The sequence below is a fragment of the Aethalodelphis obliquidens genome, unplaced genomic scaffold (assembly GCF_003676395.1).
Source record: "Aethalodelphis obliquidens isolate GAN/ISIS:26980383/991018 unplaced genomic scaffold, ASM367639v1 scaffold11, whole genome shotgun sequence".
NCBI lineage: Eukaryota > Metazoa > Chordata > Mammalia > Artiodactyla > Delphinidae > Aethalodelphis > Aethalodelphis obliquidens.
Genome location: NW_020837955.1, coordinates 35,783,066 through 35,802,302, shown reverse-complemented (window position 1 = coordinate 35,802,302; position 19,237 = coordinate 35,783,066). Strand labels below are relative to the sequence as shown.

At 46.4% G+C, this 19,237-nt stretch overlaps 1 protein-coding gene across 10 annotated transcripts in view; it reads left to right on the top strand.

The window, feature by feature from the left end:
- Nucleotides 1–19,237, top strand: part of FGFR2 (fibroblast growth factor receptor 2) — a 103,722-nt gene that overhangs the window by 20,662 nt on the left and 63,823 nt on the right. For 6 of the 10 annotated variants that reach the window (XM_027112797.1, XM_027112801.1, XM_027112792.1 and 3 more), the window contains 3 exons: nucleotides 6,793–7,059; nucleotides 7,949–8,026; nucleotides 18,724–18,893. In XM_027112797.1, the coding sequence (XP_026968598.1) occupies nucleotides 6,793–7,059; nucleotides 7,949–8,026; nucleotides 18,724–18,893 (515 nt within the window). The remainder of the gene's footprint in view (nucleotides 1–6,792; nucleotides 7,060–7,948; nucleotides 8,027–18,723; nucleotides 18,894–19,237) is intronic. The other 4 variants (XM_027112799.1, XM_027112796.1, XM_027112802.1 and 1 more) reach the window with 2 other exon arrangements.

The window sequence follows — 19,237 nt, the reverse complement described above, 5'->3', positions numbered from 1 at the left end:
AAGACCAGGAGGATGAGTCTGCAACAGACACTTACCTGCTCTGTGCCCTGTGACATTGCAGTGACGTGTGCAGCTGCGTCCTGTGTATTTCTTCTGTCAAGACAGTGGCAGCCCCACAGCAGTGATATTTATTCCTCTCGTGCGAGGTGGCGGAAGGTCGGGAGGGCACCAGGAAACCGGGGCTGTTTTACTACTCTTGCCTCACATGCTGGTGTTGTAGTTCCCGGGGAGGCCTGCCACCCATACCCCCTAGCAGGACACCCTTTTCCCTGTCTCTTCCTCCCCTCCTCTCTTGCTGAGGAATCTGTTTAGGGATTTCTTTCTCCATTTCTTCCCCTTCCTGGAGGAATGTCTTTAGGGCTTGGATGCCCCTGACTTTCTCAGACGGAGAGACCTCAGGGGGGATGCATTCCAGGGGGGACGCCCCTGCATCCTTGAAGCCGGGGCTCCCATTTCTTAGCTGTGATCATCTTGACCTTTGAAAAGACACTGGTCCCTAGGAAACCCCAGAAAAGGCTGAATTTGTGTAGTTAGTTGTCCCCTTGGCATATGCGGCTCTTTTCTTCCTTAACAGTTTAAATCTGTCATCCATTCTCCACGAAATGATTGGACAGGGCAAGACGCGGGTTTCCCATCTGTTCTCTGTTTGCGTTTGGGCGCCATTTCAGAAACCACACGGGAAAAGTTTATAGGCAAACATTATAAAAAGTGACAGTCTGAAGTGCTGCTATGGCTGGTACGGCAGCATCAAGTGTTACCTGAAATAGCTCCCTGTTCCAGATTCTCTCCTGTTCCAATTCTCTCCAATTGTCTCAAGACGGCCTCCCGATGACACCAGGGAAGAATTCAGCTGGTCATGTACAGCGAAGTCCCAGAAACCACAGCCTTTTCTGACTTTTACAAGACTTGCCCCTCCCTGGGCTCTGCTCACCCCCAGCAAGGATTGGTTTCACTGTGTTGATTTCCTGTGAAGTAAAGCTGGTGACATCAGCGTGATGTCACACCTCTGCCCTGATCCACTGCGGGACTTGGGGTGTCAGGCAGCCCTCACCTCCTCAATCTCCTTTCCGCAGTTGGAGGCCCCTCAGTTCTACATTCCAGGAGCTCCCAAAGCATCCCGGCTTCAGAGTTTCTTAGGGGTGGGAAGGAGATGCAGCTCCGAACAGGAATCACACACCAGCCGTGTGCAGTGGCGGCTGTTAGTCACACCATTCACTTTTTGATGAGCTGCAGAGATGCCCATCTCTCATTTTTTAATATCAGATTAGTCCATTTATTGGAAAGCAGCTGTGTGATAAGATGCCACTGGTGCTTCTCAAGTGTTTGAAACTTGTGGGGAGAAAGTTCAGATTGATGCAACCGAAGATCTGCACAGCCGAGCTGCCCCCGCCAGGCGTGTGGCCTCAGCAAGTAGAAACACGTGCCTTTTCGTCCTCCCAGAAAGTAAACTCAGCGCCTTGTTTGTTTAATGCTTTTAGGTACAGAGACAAAGAATGTCCAGCACTGGTGTGTGCGCTCCAGCCTTCTTGCTTCTTTGTGGATTGTAATTTATATTATGAAAGATATGAGGACACATTTTCTGTCCGTGGAAGCCTATGAAAGAGCAGTTGGTGCATAGCAAAGTGGCTTCTGGAGCCTTCTCCTCGTTGTGTTTTGGTGAGAACAGATGACGGAAGTGTTGGGCTGTGTGTGTGCTCTGCATGGATTTCTCCACTCCTGTCTGTAAGAAGGAGTAAAAAGTATGCTACAGTACCAGAAAAAATAAATGCAGGAGATATTAATATTGCTATAAAAGGTATCGTTTAAATCTCTCAGGGAATACTTTGCCCCGTGTCGACCATCATATTTTATAGAGCAGGCCGTGCAGCGTGGTGGACTCAAGGGGAGGCACTGACCTGTGACACTGGGAGGTGATCCCATCACAGTTAGAGGGGTGGGTAGGGTACCGCAGATGCAGCATCACCGATGTCAGAGGGAACCGGCCCGTTGTCTCCGTGGAGCAAAGTGAGGTCGGTACCACTGTGGAGGTGTCCACAGAGCACTCGGGAGCACGTGGCAGGGAGTCACCTGGAGGATAGCGGCACAGAAGAGAAACCAAGCCCCAGTGGCCACGTGGGAGGGGCAGGGACAGAGCTGCCTCCACTGAGCCAGTGGTTTGGGTCTCGGGCTAAGTGTCCGTGCCCTGGGATGTCTTCGATGCAGGAACCTACGAGCTGGGCCACGGGAGCTGCTGGGTGGCCTGGGATGGGTGTGTCGTTCTGCCCCTCACCCCTACCATGTGCCCCACTGGTCTTCCCCGACTTTTAATCCCCAACCTCTTCTCCCTTCTTCCCCCCTTTCTATTCACTCTCCCATCCTCCCTAAGTTGCGCTTGAAGTCCTAGATCATGCAGGAGTATTGCTGGGTTCTGCCGGGGTTCCCCAAAGCCGCCACAGACCCCCAGATGAGCCTGTTGTGAAATAATCAGCTGGGAAGGGGGGAGCACACACTTTTAGAATCTCCCACTGGTAGTAGTTACTGGTTTCAGACCTTGAAGGTGGATGGCTTAATGTTATGAGTGAACATTGTTATCTTATTGATGTATTTGGGGGAATTATTTTACTACCCTTGAAGCTTATCATCTAATTGGAAAACTGGGTGACAGGTTTTTTTTTTTTTTTTTTTTTTTTGTGGTTCACGGGGCTGTCACTGCTGTGGCCTCTCCCGTTGCGGAGCACAGGCTCCGGACGCGCAGGCTCAGCGGCCATGGCTCACGGGCCCAGCCGCTCCGCGGCATGTGGGATCTTCCCGGACCGGGGCACGAACCCGTGTCCCCTGCATCGGTAGGCAGACTCTCAACCACTGCGCCACCAGGGAAGCCTTGGGTGATAGTTTTTGTTTGTTTTTTTTTTAAAGAAATGAAATCCTTTATTTATTTATTTTTGCTGTGTTGGGTCTTCATTTCTGTACGAGGGCTTTCCCTAGTTGCGGCAAGCGGGGACCACTCTTCATCGCAGTGCACGGGCCTCTCACTATCGCGGCCTCTCCTGTTGCGGAGCACAGGCTCCAGACGCGCAGGCTCAGTAGTTGTGGCTCACAGGCCCAGTCGCTCCGCGGCATGTGGGATCTTCCTGGACCGGGGCTCGAACCCGTGTCCCCTGCATCAGCAGGTGGACTCTCAACCACTGCGCCACCAGGGAAGCCCTGGGTGACAGTTTTGACCTGGTTTTCCTGGAAATTAAAACCACTCTTAGTACCTCAGGTCACCTTACCAGTCCTTTTGACCTGGGAGCCAATCATTAGTAGCATCACTCTGTATCCATGGCGATACAAATCCAAGGAGTCTCTCTGATGATCCTCCGAAAAGAGAGGCGCTCGAGATCGTGGTAGTGTCTTCAGCCTTGAAGAATGATGGAGATAGTGACCGTCATGGGCCCAACAAGGTATAGTTGGAAGGTCAGGTTCATATTGAATGGCTTGTTGGATTCTCAAGATAATATCCTGTTTTGGGGGCATTCTTGCTTCTCAGGAGATGAGGAGCTGAGGCCGAGAGCCTAGGTAGGAGCAGAGTGGCCTTGGACCTCAGGGCTTCATCCTTTTCCCAGGCAGGCCGCACGCACTTAACCAGCATCTCCTGTGTGTCCAGCCTGAACAGGACGTGGTCCTTACTGCCCCGTGTTACCTCCTTCTGCAGCAGCAGGTGGTAGTGTCCTTTCGGTGATGTTGGTCCAGCATCTCAGATACTCCTGGTTTCAGCAAGACTTTGTGGTTTACCCATTTCAGATGAAGGGAAGGCTTCTCAGTCAAAATGCTTTCCTTTAAAAATGGAGAAATCATAATTCCACCTTTGTCCGGAGGGAAATTTTTCTGCATCATAACTGCAAGTGTCTTGCTTTTTTTTCTTTTTAAACAAACAAAACAAAACAGAAGCAAAACAGTATTAGAGCTTTCCAGTGCCTCCATGAAATAGGGACATGGCTTCCCCTTATCCGAGGGCCAGGACAGAACAGGTTGGCCCTACGGGTCCTGGGCTCTCCTTTAAGGGAGGAAAGTGTTGCAGATTCTGACCAGCTGGCTTCTTGCTCAGTCATCTCTTGATGACCAGTTCTGGCTCAGAGGAAAGCAGATTCCACAACATTCTTGGTAACTTGCTGATCATACAATGTGGTTGTAATAAATATCGATTATTTTATGACCCAGGCTAAGCCACTGGCAGCTCATCCTAACATTGTGGGTGCTGTTTCTGTGATCAGTTGTTGGAGACCCAGGACCCAAATGACATCTGATCCTCGCCTTGACCAGCTGTGAAAGGGGTGGGCCAGGTGGCCTTTGGGGGCCCGTCATTTCGGATATTGACTGGCCCTGACTCTAGGAGGTGGGAAGAGGAGATGCTCTGAGATTACGGGCCAAGCTGATTCCTTTGTTCTTTTCCGTTTCCCCTCTTACCCGCATTCCTGCTCAGGATCCAGAGTTCAAAACATTTTTATTAGTCCCTGAATTCGGCAGCATTATGACTTAGCCTTGGGAGGCCGCATCTGAGGACCTTCCAGCTCAGTTCCCAGCAACATCTTTTAAGCATTGCTTTGCCCTTCACTTCTCTCCAGAGAAGACTTCTCTGACTATGCTATACAACAGGAGTTGGTGAACTTGCCCTAAAGGGCGAGACTGTAACTATTTTAGGTTCTGCAGGCCATTAGGTCTCTGTTTCAACTACTCAGCTCTGCCACTGTCACATCACAGCAGCCCCAGACAATACGTAAGCATGGCCGTGCGCCTATAAAACTTTGTTTACAAAGACAGACGATGGCTGGGTTCGGCCCGGGAGCTGTGGTTAGCCAACTCCTGCTTTGGAGCCCGGAGCCTCCATCTCTGGGTGTGCCGCTAACCTGCTGAATCTTCTCCCTGACACTTAGGACCACCCTGCATGCTTTCTCATTTTGTCGATGTTGTATTTATGTCTGTCACCCACTGGAGTTAATATCCCATAAGTGCAAGGACTGTTTTTGTTTCCTGTTGCTTCTTGAGCATCCGGAATGAAAAGCAGCGTGGCCCGTAGTAGGTGCTCAATAAATAACTGTTGAATGAGAAAAACAAACTTTTGAAATGTAACCTGCTTGTCATTGGGGCTTTCTGCCCTTGCTTTGGGGTGTGTTTTTCCATGTTAAACATGACTTCTATTTTCTCCTCTTTGTGTGGTAACCTCCTTATGTTCCCATCCTGTTCAACGTCTGGGCCCTTCTTGGCGTGGATGCCTCGGTGAGGCTAGGGGTGCCCCTTTGGGGGGCCCTGGCCCTCCATGTTGGCTGGCGGTGGTGGTGGGGAGAAGGATTTTTCTAGAACCAGATGCGTGCGGCTCTTGCTGGTCCTTGGATACAGGGACTGAAACGTGAAGTAGCTTTCTTTCAATCTTATGTGGGAGATTGGTCCAGGCCACATTCAGAAGGACAAAACAATTGCCTTGTGATGTTGCCCAGCTTTGGAACCGTCCCAGAGCCGGGAAGCTTTGTGTTTTTCTGGGCCTGGGACTCTGGGTACCATTCATAGTTCTCCTTGTGGAGGATGAAAGCCGATTCACAGACCCTCGTGGGTCCCGGCTGGCAGCTCCGGCTGTTCTTGACGCACGGCTCCTTGTCAGTCCTTTCGCGGAGGCTGGATCCTGCCAGGTCCCATCTTGCCCTGTTCGAAATGATCACCTTCCATGCGTCTGCCTGGGGCAGGGGAGGGGCTCACAAAGAGCCACAAGACCTCAGCCCTCGCTTCAGGATCTTGGCATCTCCTCTGGACAGGACAAGTCCCTCAGGAATGTCGTCCGTCCCCAGGAGCTGGGGAAGAGGGGAGACCCGCTTCCCTCTGGGCCAGGGTGGCTGGTGGCACCCCCTCATCCGGGAGGGCACGAGTGATTTGGGCCTTGAAGGGCGGGTTGGTGTTAGCATGGAGGCAAGGGAGGAAGGAACAGCCCTAAAGGAGACAAAGGCCGAGGCCTGAGGAGGCTGAAACCCAGGGTGTATGGCAGGGGCTTTTGGGCAGGGAGCGGTCCAGCTTTCCGAACGGAGCGACAGTCCTGCAGCCTTCAGCAGCTTCATTTCAGGATCCACTTACGTGTAATGGGGGCTGGGGACCGCCTCTTGGCTCCCTGGGGGCATTTTTCTCTTTTCTGTTTTGACATTAACGCCTTCAGGCTATTATTATTTTAAGGGAAAGCAGTGTATCCCAGCTCACCCAGCGCCGAAGTAAGACTCCAGACCAGCAATGTTCCGATCTGAGCCTGAGAGTTTGAGGCATTTCTTTTTAAGAAGCTCAGATTTATGACAACAGGCAGAGCCAGCACAAATAAATAGGGGTGTGTGTGTGTGTGCGTGCGTGCGTGCGTGTGTGTGTGTACACAGCCATGCAGTCATGTGGAATTAAACCATTTGTAAAACACACGATCTCACAGATTAAAAACGCCACGATGATAGACTTTCCCGGGGGTTACAGTGTAAGCAGGCTTTGGATTGATAATCGACTTTAGAGTTTTCTTGCACAGTGTCTTTCCAAGTTGGGTTTGGATTTGTGTTTAACGCTCTACAGTTTGTGGAAACTCAGTGGGGCAGCTTTTGCCGGGTGCTTCCTCTGGTTGGTTTTGGATTCTCCTCTTCTCCTTGGTGAGGGCAGCTTCTGGGGGTGCGAGGAGAAGCAGACACCCTGGGGCCATTTGCAAAGCATGAACTGCCTCTCTTGGGAGTCAAGGGGCCTCCACTGACCTTTGTTGGACGTTCTCTCCTTTCCCTCTTTCCCATCTGTCTCCGTCTTCTCTCTCCCACCTTTCTGCAGAGCCATCAACCAAATACCAAATTTCCCAACCAGAAGTTTACGTGGCTGCGCCCCGGGAATCGCTAGAGTTGCGCTGCCTGTTGCGAGATGCCGCCATGATCAGTTGGACTAAGGATGGGGTACACTTGGGGCCCAACAATAGGACAGTGCTAATTGGGGAGTACTTGCAGATAAAAGGTGCCACGCCTAGAGACTCCGGCCTCTATGCTTGTACTGCTGCTAGGAATGTAGACAGTGAGACTGTCTACTTCATGGTCAATGTCACAGGTGAGTTGGCCTGCCAGCTGTCTGCTCTCTCTCTTCTCTGTAGCCATTTTTCTGGGTAAAGTGTTATTGGACAAGTGAAATCATGGTGGGATCTGCTAATTGGATGCCAGGCACAGAACTTCACAGTTTGTGATTGATCTGTTGTTGAAGTTCTTCTACGGGACCTGGTATATCAGAGAGGCTGGTCGTTAAAAATGACGGGATTCTCATGTGCACAGTAACATTTTTCATTTAAGACAGCACACTTTCCTATAAGTAAAAACACATCTTTTTTTTTTTATTTTTTTTAACCCCCATACCACCGGCATCCTTGGCATTTAGAACATAGAATTGAAACTTGGATGCTGAAGATTTCTGCTTCCTTTTGTTAAAATTTGAGTTTCTCTCCTTGACTTTTCTTCCATGTGGTGAGGAGGGACTGCACAGGACCCCTTTGCAGCCAAGTTTAAAGTTCCGCTTTCAGAATATTAGTAAACGGTCAGAAGGCCACACGGGGGCTAAGTTTTTCTAGCGACTAATTTGCTTTCTTGAAGTAGACCCCGAATGCTGAAAGCTTGTGTTGGAAAGAATCTTTGGATATTACACAATCAGTAAGTTCGTTGGGGATTCGAGTACCATTTGAAGCTTAAAATCCAGTTTCAGTATATCCAATTTTATAGCATGTTTAAATAAGGTGAAAGCAAAAAACGTTGAGAATCATAATATAGACGAACTATCATCGTGGAGTGAAAATTTAAGCCATTGAAACCATCTTAACTAAACACGGTCTCAGACTTCTTGCCTGGGTTCCTGGGTTGTTGAATCCCCTTTCCAGAAAGACTAAGTTGTAGATGATTGCAACCTTTGGCTCAGCAAAAACACAACCATGGATATGTTCTTTTGAATACAGATGCCATCTCATCCGGAGATGACGAGGACGACACAGATGGCTCGGAGGATTTTGTCAGTGAGAACAGTAACAGCAAGAGTAAGTAATTGCTGTCTCTGAAGGTCCCCGAGAGAGGAGAGCTGACTCTAAGCTGTCTCCCTGTCGACTCTTCGGGATGCTGTCGCCCGCGGTCCCCACCTCTCTCTGCTGTGTCTCCTCTCTTGACTTTCAAATCTGAGAATAAACCAGTGTTACTGTACACCCTTCTCTACTGTTTGTTCTCTCTTATTGTGTCAGTAGCCACTCTTCTTTTGAAAGCGGTTATGACTTTTCTTTCCTTGGTTTTCCTTTTTCCTCTGGCTTCTTGCTGTTTGGAGACGTAAAGCCAGCAGAGCCGTGTAACATCCTGGTCTCGTTCATAACCGTCGACGGTGCTTGGCTTGTCCCAGTGGTTCTCCACGGGGGGTGATTCTCCTCCTTCCCCCTCCCCAGGGGGACACTGGGCAATGTTTGGTTGTCTCAGCACAGGAAGTTGGGGGGATGCTAGTGGCTTTGCAGAGGCCAGGGATGCTGCTAATAAACATCTTTACAAGGTACAGGGCAGCCCCATAACAAAGAATTATCTGGTCCAAAATGTGGATAGTGCCAAGGTTGAGAAACCATGGCCTTGTGAAACATTAGTGCTTGCTGAGCAGAAATAAGGGAAGTGTGTCTTACGTTGCAGATAGAAAAGGGGGGCAACAAATGCTGTTTGCGCATTTAAAGGCAGTTAAAGCACTGCCGTAACTGACACTAGGAGGCCTTTACATGGTGAGTGAGAATGTGGCCCCTCAGAGCTGGGCAGCCTCGGTTCAAATGCTGCTCCACCACTGCCGAGTTGGGTAACCTTGGGCAAGTAATTTAACTTTTGTGCCTCAGTTTCTTTATCTGTAAAATGGGAATAATCACAATATCTTTGGGGGTTATGAGGATTAGTGAGTCCATATTTGTACATTGCTCAGAAAAATATTTGTGAGTGTTTATTCAATAAAGAAGATCAAATATTTCCAATAACATGGTTGGAATATTTCCAAAGTGATCTTGCATTGGTCAGTGGCATTCTTTGCTTAGATGTTATATGCTACGTTTTCTCAAAAGGATATTACTTTAATAACTTTAAACAAGGCCTAAATAATAAGATAATTCGTTATTAAAATAGACCCAGGGCTTTTTCAAGGAAGAAGAGAAAAATCCATGTTGTCTGGCACCTGGGATAATGTTTTGCTTAAGTGGGGAACTGGATTTGTCTCTTGAGTCTCCTAGCAGCTTAGGCAAAAAGGGAGGTATTTTGGCTCATATAGTTTTCACTCTTTGGCAAGAGAAAGCTTGCGACCACTAGCATCAGCGTCACTTAAGAACTTACTGGGAATGAAAATTCTCGGGGCCCACCCCGGACCCACTGAATTAGAAACTTTGGGAGTGATTCTGATGCACAGGAAGCGTAAGAACCACTGGCTTAGGGATTCACACATGCAGATCTGCTTCCAGAAGGAGTTTATTGTTAGCGATCTCGTTGGTAAAACAGTGGGTAATAAGGCGAGTGAAAGTGTCTTCCGCTGTGCTTTGTACCAGCCTTCTAATGAGGTGGTTGTTATCATTGCGATTTAGTAATAAAACACTGGTACGTTACAACATGCCGCTCACTTCTTATTAGTTCTCTGGCTCCGGCAGGAGAGGCAGTGACCCTGACAGTGATGAAAAGGGTCTGCTCTGGGCCGACTCTGGGCTGGCTGCTGGTTCAGTCAGTGCCCCCAACGACCAGATAAGGTGGAGACAGGAGTTGTTTGTGTTTTATTCATTGGCAATCTGTGATTCAGTGAGCCAATAGCCGAGCCGCAGTTCAGTCAGAGAGGCCTGTTGCATGTCTAATCACAGCGCCCCTCTGCCAATACTCAGGGTGATGACGGGGGTGAAGGGAGGATGCTCGCACAGCTGTTTACAGCTCTCAAGTGGTACCCGTGTGTGGGAGCCATTGCTGGTGACTGGGACATCAGATTCAGCGCGGTTCTGTTGGCATGCCTGGGAACCGTGTTGTTCTGGTGATCAGTCCCCTGCCTAATAACACGTTACCCGGAATATGCAGGAAGTTATCAAATGTAACGGCAGGGTAGGCTGAATGAACTGAATCTCTCTCTGATGACTCTCTTTTCATCCTGAATACTAGTCCTGACTGCTCAGTGCCCAGGTAGGGCCAGGTAGTAGAGTGTTGCATTTAAGGCACGCCAGCCCACGTTGAGTGAATGGCCGTGCCTTCCTTCACCTTGCAACCAGGGTTCTTTGTAATTAGCTCTTGAATGACACCAACTCTGCCCCGAAGTGGGTGCTCTGCAGTGATTAAGGGCTGGTGTTAGCTGTACCAGGCAGATACTGCTGTCGGGAATTGCCTCTGTTTGGTGCCTGTGAAACATTAGATGCGATTTAAAGTGATAGCAGTTCTTAGCTGGCTCCTTGGCCTCTGCCATCTGTTAGTGTGATTAGGCCGGTCTGATTCACAGGTGCAGCCTGGGGCAGCTGAGATTAAGCAGCTGTGGCCCGTGTGGACAGAGGAATGCCATGGCCAGGGTAATTGGCAAGGCGGGGAAGGGGATGTTGCCATTAAGACAATTTTTTGCCACCTCGAGTGTCAAATGCCTGACCTGATTAATAGGGAAAATTGTAGAAGCACTGAATTCTTTGCATTTTCAGCCACCTGGAAACCACTCATGTGTCCAAATTGATTCCTTCGGTGCCTTCTGATTGCCTGGAGATGCCACTGGGGTGTGTTTGAAAGTTCCCCTTCAGTGAAGTTAACAAATGATGCGCCAGTAACCCTGTGCTGACAGTGATAGCTCTGAGCTTCTCTGAGAAGGGTTTTTCTCTTTTAGGATTGGTCTACGTTACTTCTCCATCAAGTGATTCCAAAAATAGATTGTAGGTTACTCTCATTGCTGGTATTCCTGTTTATCTAATTTTGTCAGTTAACTCTCAGAAGCCAAGCTTATCTGCCTGGTAGAGTTCTTCTTAGATTCTGTACGGAGTACAAAAAGTATGGTAGTCAAATATAGTGGCAAAAAGAACAGTCAAAACTTAAGGCAGGATTGTTGCATTTTGGCCGTGAAACTGGTATCCGTTAACCTCCAGGTCCGATTTGAGTTTTATAGAAACGTACTGCAATGTTCGGGTTGATCTGAACTCTTACCTCATCCTGCGAGACCCAGCTCAAAAGTGGGCTCCTCTGTAGAGGATTTCCTTGTTTACACTGGGCGATTGAGTGGCTTTGACTGTTGTTCACGGGTTCTGTTGTATCACAGGTAGTGTACATTGTATCGCGTGTAGTATCACGTATCTCAGACCTGCCTTTTCTGGTAGATTGCTTCTGGAGGGCAAGGACTAGCCTGGATGTTGAATGAATATTTTGTGGAACTACCGTCCTCACGTATATCTTTTACAGATCCCATTAAAAACAGAGCAGCGTTCAGGTTTGGTTTGTACATTAAGAGAATAAGCTGATGTTTCTCAAAGAGTATCCCTTGGAACCCTAGTTCGGCATAATTCTCTGCCAAAAATGACTTGTATTTTGAAATGAATTTGGAAAATACCTCATACCGTGACCTTTCTTGAAGACTTACAGTGTCCATCAGCCTGTTACAAGCTCTGAGAAGTTCTGTAGTAAGACATCTGTTTCTTTTTGTCCTTTCCCTGGGTTTTCCAAACTTACTGACCGTAAGACCCTTTTTAAAATATAGCATCTATTCACATCCTGCTGCACGTGCTTGAAAATCCCCGCAATGGGCTGCTTTGATTGATCTGACTCTGCCTCCCCTTTAAGGCAAGTTCTTCCATCACAGATGTGAAGGGCATTCTCCGGTCATATTTTAGCAGCTGACTAGCTGATGACCTCACACTTGACCAGTGCTAGACGTTTCCCTGAGTGGAACAATCTTGTGATGTCACTGCGAGCCCGGCCGCCAGGAAATAATGCTGCTACACATGCCCTTTGGTGAAAGAGACTTTCTCCGGACAGAAAGTTGTGATTCCAAACGCTAATTTTTGAAATGCGTCCAGGTTGAGGATTTTGAAAAGGTTCAAGCTTTGTGCTTTAGCTTAAAAAAGCATAACTTAACTAGTCCTTGCCTTCCCTAGGTACTAGGTATCTTAATGGGTTATCTGGCAGCAAATAGATAGACGTGTCTGTCCGTTTTTTTCGAGGTACTTTTTATCACCTCCGGCTTGTGTTTAAGTGATTCCTGTCTCTGGAGAACTTGAGACTGACTTCTTGGGAAGGGCATGAGTGACAGAAGGTTCAGGTTGGCTGCTTAACTAGAGGGAATTGATAGTAAGACAGCCGTATCAGGTGGAGTGGTTCTTTCTATCGAGTAAAGAGAGAGAAGGTAATTTTCTATTTTGGCTTTATTTTCGTTCAGACCTGTGTCTGCCCATCCTCCATATTAGGGAGAAAGGCAATTTTTTTTTTTTTTTTTTTTGTAAGCAACTGGGGAAAATGAGGGTTCTTGGCCTGAGATTCTAAACGTTCATTGATAGACCTGCTGATCGTAACAGTTCACCGTCTCCTTGGCTCTAATTGAGATTTTCCTTGGAAGAGATCGTACCTAAGTTGGTAAATGCTGGTTTCTTAGTTGTGTTGAAGGTTCCAGGAACTGAAGAAAACAAATTTTTAGAAAATGTACCAGCTGCCTAAAGTTTTTGAAACACCTTTGTGGTGAAAACCTCATTACAAGTTGGTTTGGGTGTTTTATCACAAAGGCCGGGGATGGTGTTCCATCCATTCGGCCAGATTGAGCGTCTTTTCTTTCTCGGCCTCCCCTCTGGTCCAGCAGCACCACCGGCCACTAGCGGGTTCTCTTTTGAAGGCAGAGCCTGGGAACTCCCCCAAGCAACCGGTCTCCCAGTGGACTTAGGCGTTTCACATGTCGGTTGCTTGCCTGGTTTGTTTTAATGTATTTCTTATTGAATGCCTTGTTGGTCAGCAAGCTGTTGTTTTAATGAGATTTCTCCAATAAAGCCCCCCTGAGCCCCACAGTCACACCTTCACTGACATCTCCATATTTTGTTAGATTTGTTTTCTGTTTCTCTGTGCAAAACTGAAGACAGATGAACTGCAGTCTACTGCAAAGATGGGGTAGAGCTCTCAGAGACGTGCCTCCTTCCCTCATCAGGGGTCAAAGCATTGAAATGTCCTGATTAGTGATATTTTTAAAGGCACTAATTATAGACTTAAGACAGAGGCCTTAGTGAGGCTTTAGAGAGTTTGTGAGACTTAATCTAAGAGCTGAAACAGGCTGTTGTTTTTTTTTTTTTTACATCAATAAAAATACAGTTGGCAGTCATCAGCGGCCACAGCTCACATAAATCTTGAACTTTTGACTTAATTACCATGGGAGAGTTCAAAGGGCAGCATGGAGTGGTTGAAAGAGCACTGCTCAGGGAGCTGGAGACTTGGGTCTAGCCTCAGCCCAGCCTCTGGCCATGTGACCTTGATCAAATCACTTAACCTTTCTGGATGACATTGATCACACCAGCCGTTGGGCCAGATGGTCACTGAGGTCCCTTTTGGTACAGTGGTAATTTGAGTCCATGTTTTTCCTTTAAACCACCAGGCTGTATTCTCTCTATTTGGTGAGAGAGAGAGAGAGAGAGAGAGAGAGAGAGAAGACCATAAACCTTCAATGTCAGGGTGGGGATACGTAAGAGTTTTTGTGGGAGCTGGCTCAGCAGCCCATGTTTTCTCCTTGGGTTTAGGTTGCAGGGTCAAAATAAATCCTCTGATCCTATCATTTGTTGACAGAATCAATATCTGTGTAGAATATAGATAGATACCTGGAAAGAATGTTAGAACCGGGAGGGGCCTTATCAGAACATTCAGTTCAGCTCCCTCATTTTATAGCTCAGGCTTTTAACAGTCGTCCATCTGGTCTGTCCATCCATCCATCCATCCATCTGTTCAATAAACACTTGAGTGCCTGCTTCGTAGTCTGAAGGTGGCTCGAGCTGCACACTCCAGGTGATCTGCCCTTATTGGCCAGCAGACATCGAGAGGAATATATTTCAGTCTAGAAACGCTCTGGGCATGGAAACAGACATGAATAACCAAGAAAATGGTGGACCAGAGAAGGAATGATGAATCTTTATTGTGGGTTGAAGGGGGGTTAAGAAAGGCTGTGTTGAGGGAACCTTGAGGGAAGTTTCTGTGGGGTTATAAATCTGCTTAACCAGCCACAAGTTAAGAGACTTCTGTTGTATTAAATTAAAATTCTACTTACCTGGTATTATTACTAACATACAGTATCTGTTTCAGTGTAGAAAATGATAATGAGTCAATACGCTAAACCTTGATGATGGGCTTGTATTTATTGATTTATTTTGGCTAGGTCTTACTGTTCCCTTAACTTGGTCGTTATTAGTATTTAATGACTAAGAGAATGTCGTTCTTTTGCTACATACTACAGCAGAAGATTTGAGAGTGTCAGAGCAGAAGGGGCCATACCTATCATCTAGGTCAACTTATTTCCTCTTGTTTTAAGTATAATTCATGTTTTATGCCATCAGGGGCTTATACCACAATTCCATCTCTATTAAATATATCCCTAAGGTTATGTCAGGGCAGGTGTACAAAGTGGATGCCGTACACCTCTTTCAAGCAACATGATGTGGCCTTGGCCATCCGTATTGAGCATCTACTGTGTGCTAGAGTCTTCTCTGCTTTTGTAGATCATTAATTTGTTAAGTGAGTTCCTCCTCCAAATGAAAGTTGTTAATGCTGTTCACAGCCTTGGGATAGAGAGGCCTCATTAGGTAGAGGAGCTTTTTAGGAGCCTGGTCCCTGTTTCTCTGCAGCTGCATTGTAGTTCTTGGGGTGGGCACCCTGGCATTTCCATGTGTCCAGACTGCAAACATAGCAGGAAATATTGAAGACAGGAAGAGTTCGCAGAGGACATAGGACATTGATGATGGAAACACAGCAGGGCCATTCCTACAGTGTAATTATTTTTCTGGACCTTCCAGATTCTTCAAGTTTTCCATAAAACTAGTTTATTTCAGAAAGAGCCTTTGTAAAATAATAAAATAACTCCTCCCCTCCAGCATGTGTTCTTAAAAAAATTCGTGAGCTTGACTTCTTAAAGGAAGGCCTCATCGTGAAAGCACATGGTGCCTGTGTGACGTTAGCACCCGGAGTGGTGTTGGACACGGAGTTGGTGGTGACCCATCACTGCCACTCAGGGAACCTCGAGAACTTGGCCTGACGGCCCTTTTTGTTGAGTCAGGCTTTGCCGTTATTCAGAGAAGGCGAATGTTGTGAATTCGGGTTTCCAGTGACAGTCACGTAGGTGATTGGCTTCTACTTTGTTGATTTGATTTCACGGCGCCTCACCCACCTGCGACCTCTGAGCCTTTAGATGAGACACACGGTGCCCACAGACTTTATTTAAAAAGATTTTTTTTTCTGGTTTCTTCTCTTTTTTTTTTAACATCTTTATTGGCGTATAATTGCTTTACAATGGTGTGTTAGTTTCTGCTTTATAACAAAGTGAATCAGCTATACGTATACATATATCCCCATATCCCCTCCCTCCTGCGTCTCCCTCCCACCCCTCTAGGTGGTCACAAAGCACCGAGCTGATCTCCCCGTGCGATGCAGCTGCTTCCCACTAGCTATCTGTTTTACATTTGGTAGTGTATATATGTCAGTGTTACTCTCTCACTTCATCCCAGCCTAACCTTCCCCCTCCATTGGGTCCTCAAGTCCATTCTCTACATCTGCGTCTTTATTCCTGTCCTGCCCCAGGTTCATCAGAACCTTTTTTTTTTTTAGATTCCGTATATATGTGTTAGCATACGGTGTTTGTTTTTCTCTTTCTGACTTACTTCACTCTGTATGACAGACTCTAGGTCCATCCACCTCACTACAAATAACTCAGTTTCATTTCTTTTTATGGCTGAGTAATATTCCATTGTATATATGTGCCACATCTTCTTTATCCATTCATCTGTCGATGGACACTTAGGTTGCTTCCATGTCCTGGCTATTGTAAATAGTGCTGCAGTGAACATTGTGGTACGTGACTCTTTTTGAATTAGCCCATAGACTTGAGATGAGAAGCATGGCTGTGTGTCTGTTTTGCACAAGCAGATTTTATAGGTGCAGGTTTGATGATTGAAATTTCACCCCAGGGAAGTGGCTATCTGCCAGAAATTCCAACAAAATTCTTTCACCCTTGTCCTTAAATAATTCCTCAGGCTCCAGGAAAAAGATGCTGGTTGCCAGTGTGCTCTTGCCACAGGCCAAGACTGTACAGGCCCATGTGGCCTGGGGATCCCCATGTGGGTTGCAGGCTCACCAGCAGCTTAGCCCAGTGACGGAGGAGTAACGCAGCGTTCCTAGTTGCTAAAGCTGAGTCCTGTTTTTCCACATAGGGAACATGGAAATCGTGCCTCTTGGTACGTAAGCACACGTCTGTTGATTTCTTTTTATATAAAAATGCAAAGACATTCCACGGGATCAGGGCAGCTGTAATTGATGGTATCTGAAAGAGCCACTACATTAATATTTAGCTAATTCGTATGAATAGGCTATTGTGTTTACTTAAACAGATAACATGAATGCAGACACCTGACAGCATGAGGTATGCTTTTCATTTAGGGCAGATTTGTAAAAGTCTTTGTGTAGCGACAAAGCTCATTATTTATTTTGTGCTCTCAATGCTTTCTTTTTTAGTGGCTGTGGATGGAATTTTCTAAGTAGGAGCTTTTAAAATGAAAGATGATTGAAATTGTTGCAGTATATGCCAGGCCCTGGGAGACTTACGATAAACAGGAATCGAGTACTCCCTGGGGAACCCTCAAAAGAATAGGTGTGTTTATGGGCATTTGACACCCCAAGTCAAGTGGCTACCAAGTTGCCTACTCATTACAGATGCAACTGGATTCAGAAGAAAGAAGGGCAGCTCTATTTTCTCCCCCAGCTCCCCTCCCGCCCCTCCCACTGGCCTTTCTCTCTCTGGTGCACATGACTGACAAGTTTTGCCTCCCTTTGCTCTGCCTTGGCATCATGTCGATACCCCACCACCTTGACACTTAGATAAGCAGAAGGATAAAGACGATACAGCGTGTCCCCGTTAAGAAATCCCTGTTTCACCTTTTATAGCAGGTTTCAAGAGCAAGGGTGAGTCAAAGAAGGGTAGGTGTTTTGGATGCAGTCTTTCCACTTTCTGATTCCACCACGACAGCCTGGCTGTTAAGTGAAGGGCATTGTTACCTCGCCAGGAACGAGCTGTGTCATCCACAGAACAGAGGAGGAAGCTTCTAAGTCTGCATCATAGACAAAGCCCCTTCCTATGCCCGTTTTTGCTTCTGGTTTGTGGAGGGTGTGTGCTGCTGCTCAGTCTAACCCTTGTTAGAAATAAGCACTTATGGATCAGTCTTCAAGAGTTTTAGTGTTCTAGAATGTTCTAGGATGTTAAAGACCCTGCTGATGGATGCTTTGGGGAGGATACAGGGATTTTGGTTACCTGTTTGCTGAGACAGAATCACGCATGTGAAGAGTTAAATTGCTGTATAAGATTTCATTGGAAATCCTGGGCAGTAATAACGGAGGCAGTGTGCCTTCAGCTGAGGCTGTCCTGGACGCCAGTCCTGCACATTCAGAGAGGTTAAAGGTATGGATTCCAATGCTTTGGAGAGTAGGTAGGGAGACAAACAGTGGACTCTGCAATCAAACTGCCTCGGATCACATCCTGGTCGTGCTTCTTCCTAGTTTTGTGGCTGTGGGCAGATTACTGCTCCGTGACTCAGTTTCCCCGTCCCTAAACAGGGATTATAATTGAATTGTGTCAGGATTAACACAGTAAACACGTGAGAGCTTTGGGGGCTTTGTCTGCAAATAAGAAGCACCCAGTCAGTAGTGGTCATGAGCCATTTATTAGCAGGCTTGAAGAATTTATGGCAGTATTCCCGATTGATGCTGTGACTTTAATTTAGAAAAAAATGTCCTTCCTGTGGTAATTGAAAAAGGTGTCTCCTTCTTTGAGTTTAAAAAATCACTAGTGTTCCTGTCTTTGAGGGCTCCTTAGAGGGCACGACTTTAATGTTTACACGGCAGCTTCCTATTAAGTTACCTGCTTAGACACGCTGGTAGAATTATGGCATTCATAACCACCATTCGAGAGGAAAGAAACCTTTTTTTTTTTTTATTTTAAAAATTAAAACATATTTAGTAACATGGCTTGTTGACTTGTCATATAAAGTGCTGGGAAATTAATGAATCCTCCCTGAGCTATTCTACCCTACTGAGATAAGTTATACTATTGATTACCCTTTGAAGCGCCAATGGATAAATTGATGTGGCTTTTGGGCACAACTTGTTTATGCGTATATGTGATCCTTTCGTAGGTGTGGTGATCTAAAATGATATATTGGAGGGGGACTCAGCTGTTGTTACGGTATGTGTCGTCCCTGTGTGTCTAAAGTAGCATTTTAAAGCATGATTCATGCATTTATATTCTGGCACGAAGAACAGGGAGAGAAGCTTCCCTGTTAATAGACATAAACTCTAAACTATCAAGCAGCCCACCTCCAGGGACCTTCTGGGAGGCCAGCTGGAGCAGACTTCAGAAAATGTTTCCCTGATGTAAATATTACCCAAAGGTTTTGAAAGCGTCGGATCATTCACCTACAAAAGAAAATGATCTTACCTGTTAGGATTTAATGATGGAGATGAAGCTATCCATCTACGTACATTATAATGTCATTTTCCAAAACAGGGGCACCGTATTGGACCAACACAGAAAAGATGGAAAAACGGCTGCACGCCGTCCCAGCAGCCAACACTGTCAAGTTCCGCTGTCCAGCTGGGGGGAATCCAACACCAACGATGAGGTGGCTGAAAAACGGGAAGGAATTTAAGCAGGAACATCGCATTGGAGGCTATAAGGTAGAATGAAGCTTTCAAAATATTCTATTTCTTCAATTTTTATTTCTTTATTTTTTTAAGTAGTCAAAAGTTAGCAGGAACTAGAAGGAATATTCTTTTTTTAAAAAATCAATAATTATCATAATTGATCGTTTCCATGTTTGATATTTTAAAAAATTTACCCTGGACTTGCATGTAATTTTAAAGTACAATCCCCATTTGTGTTGTTCTTTATATGAAGAGAGTTTAGTAATAGAAGGGTCGAAAGTTGAGAGTCTGTTTTATATATGTTTTATGGTCTGTAAAACTAAAACTGAAGCAGAATTTGAGAAGTGTTGTAAGTACAGTTGCCCTATCTGAGCAGG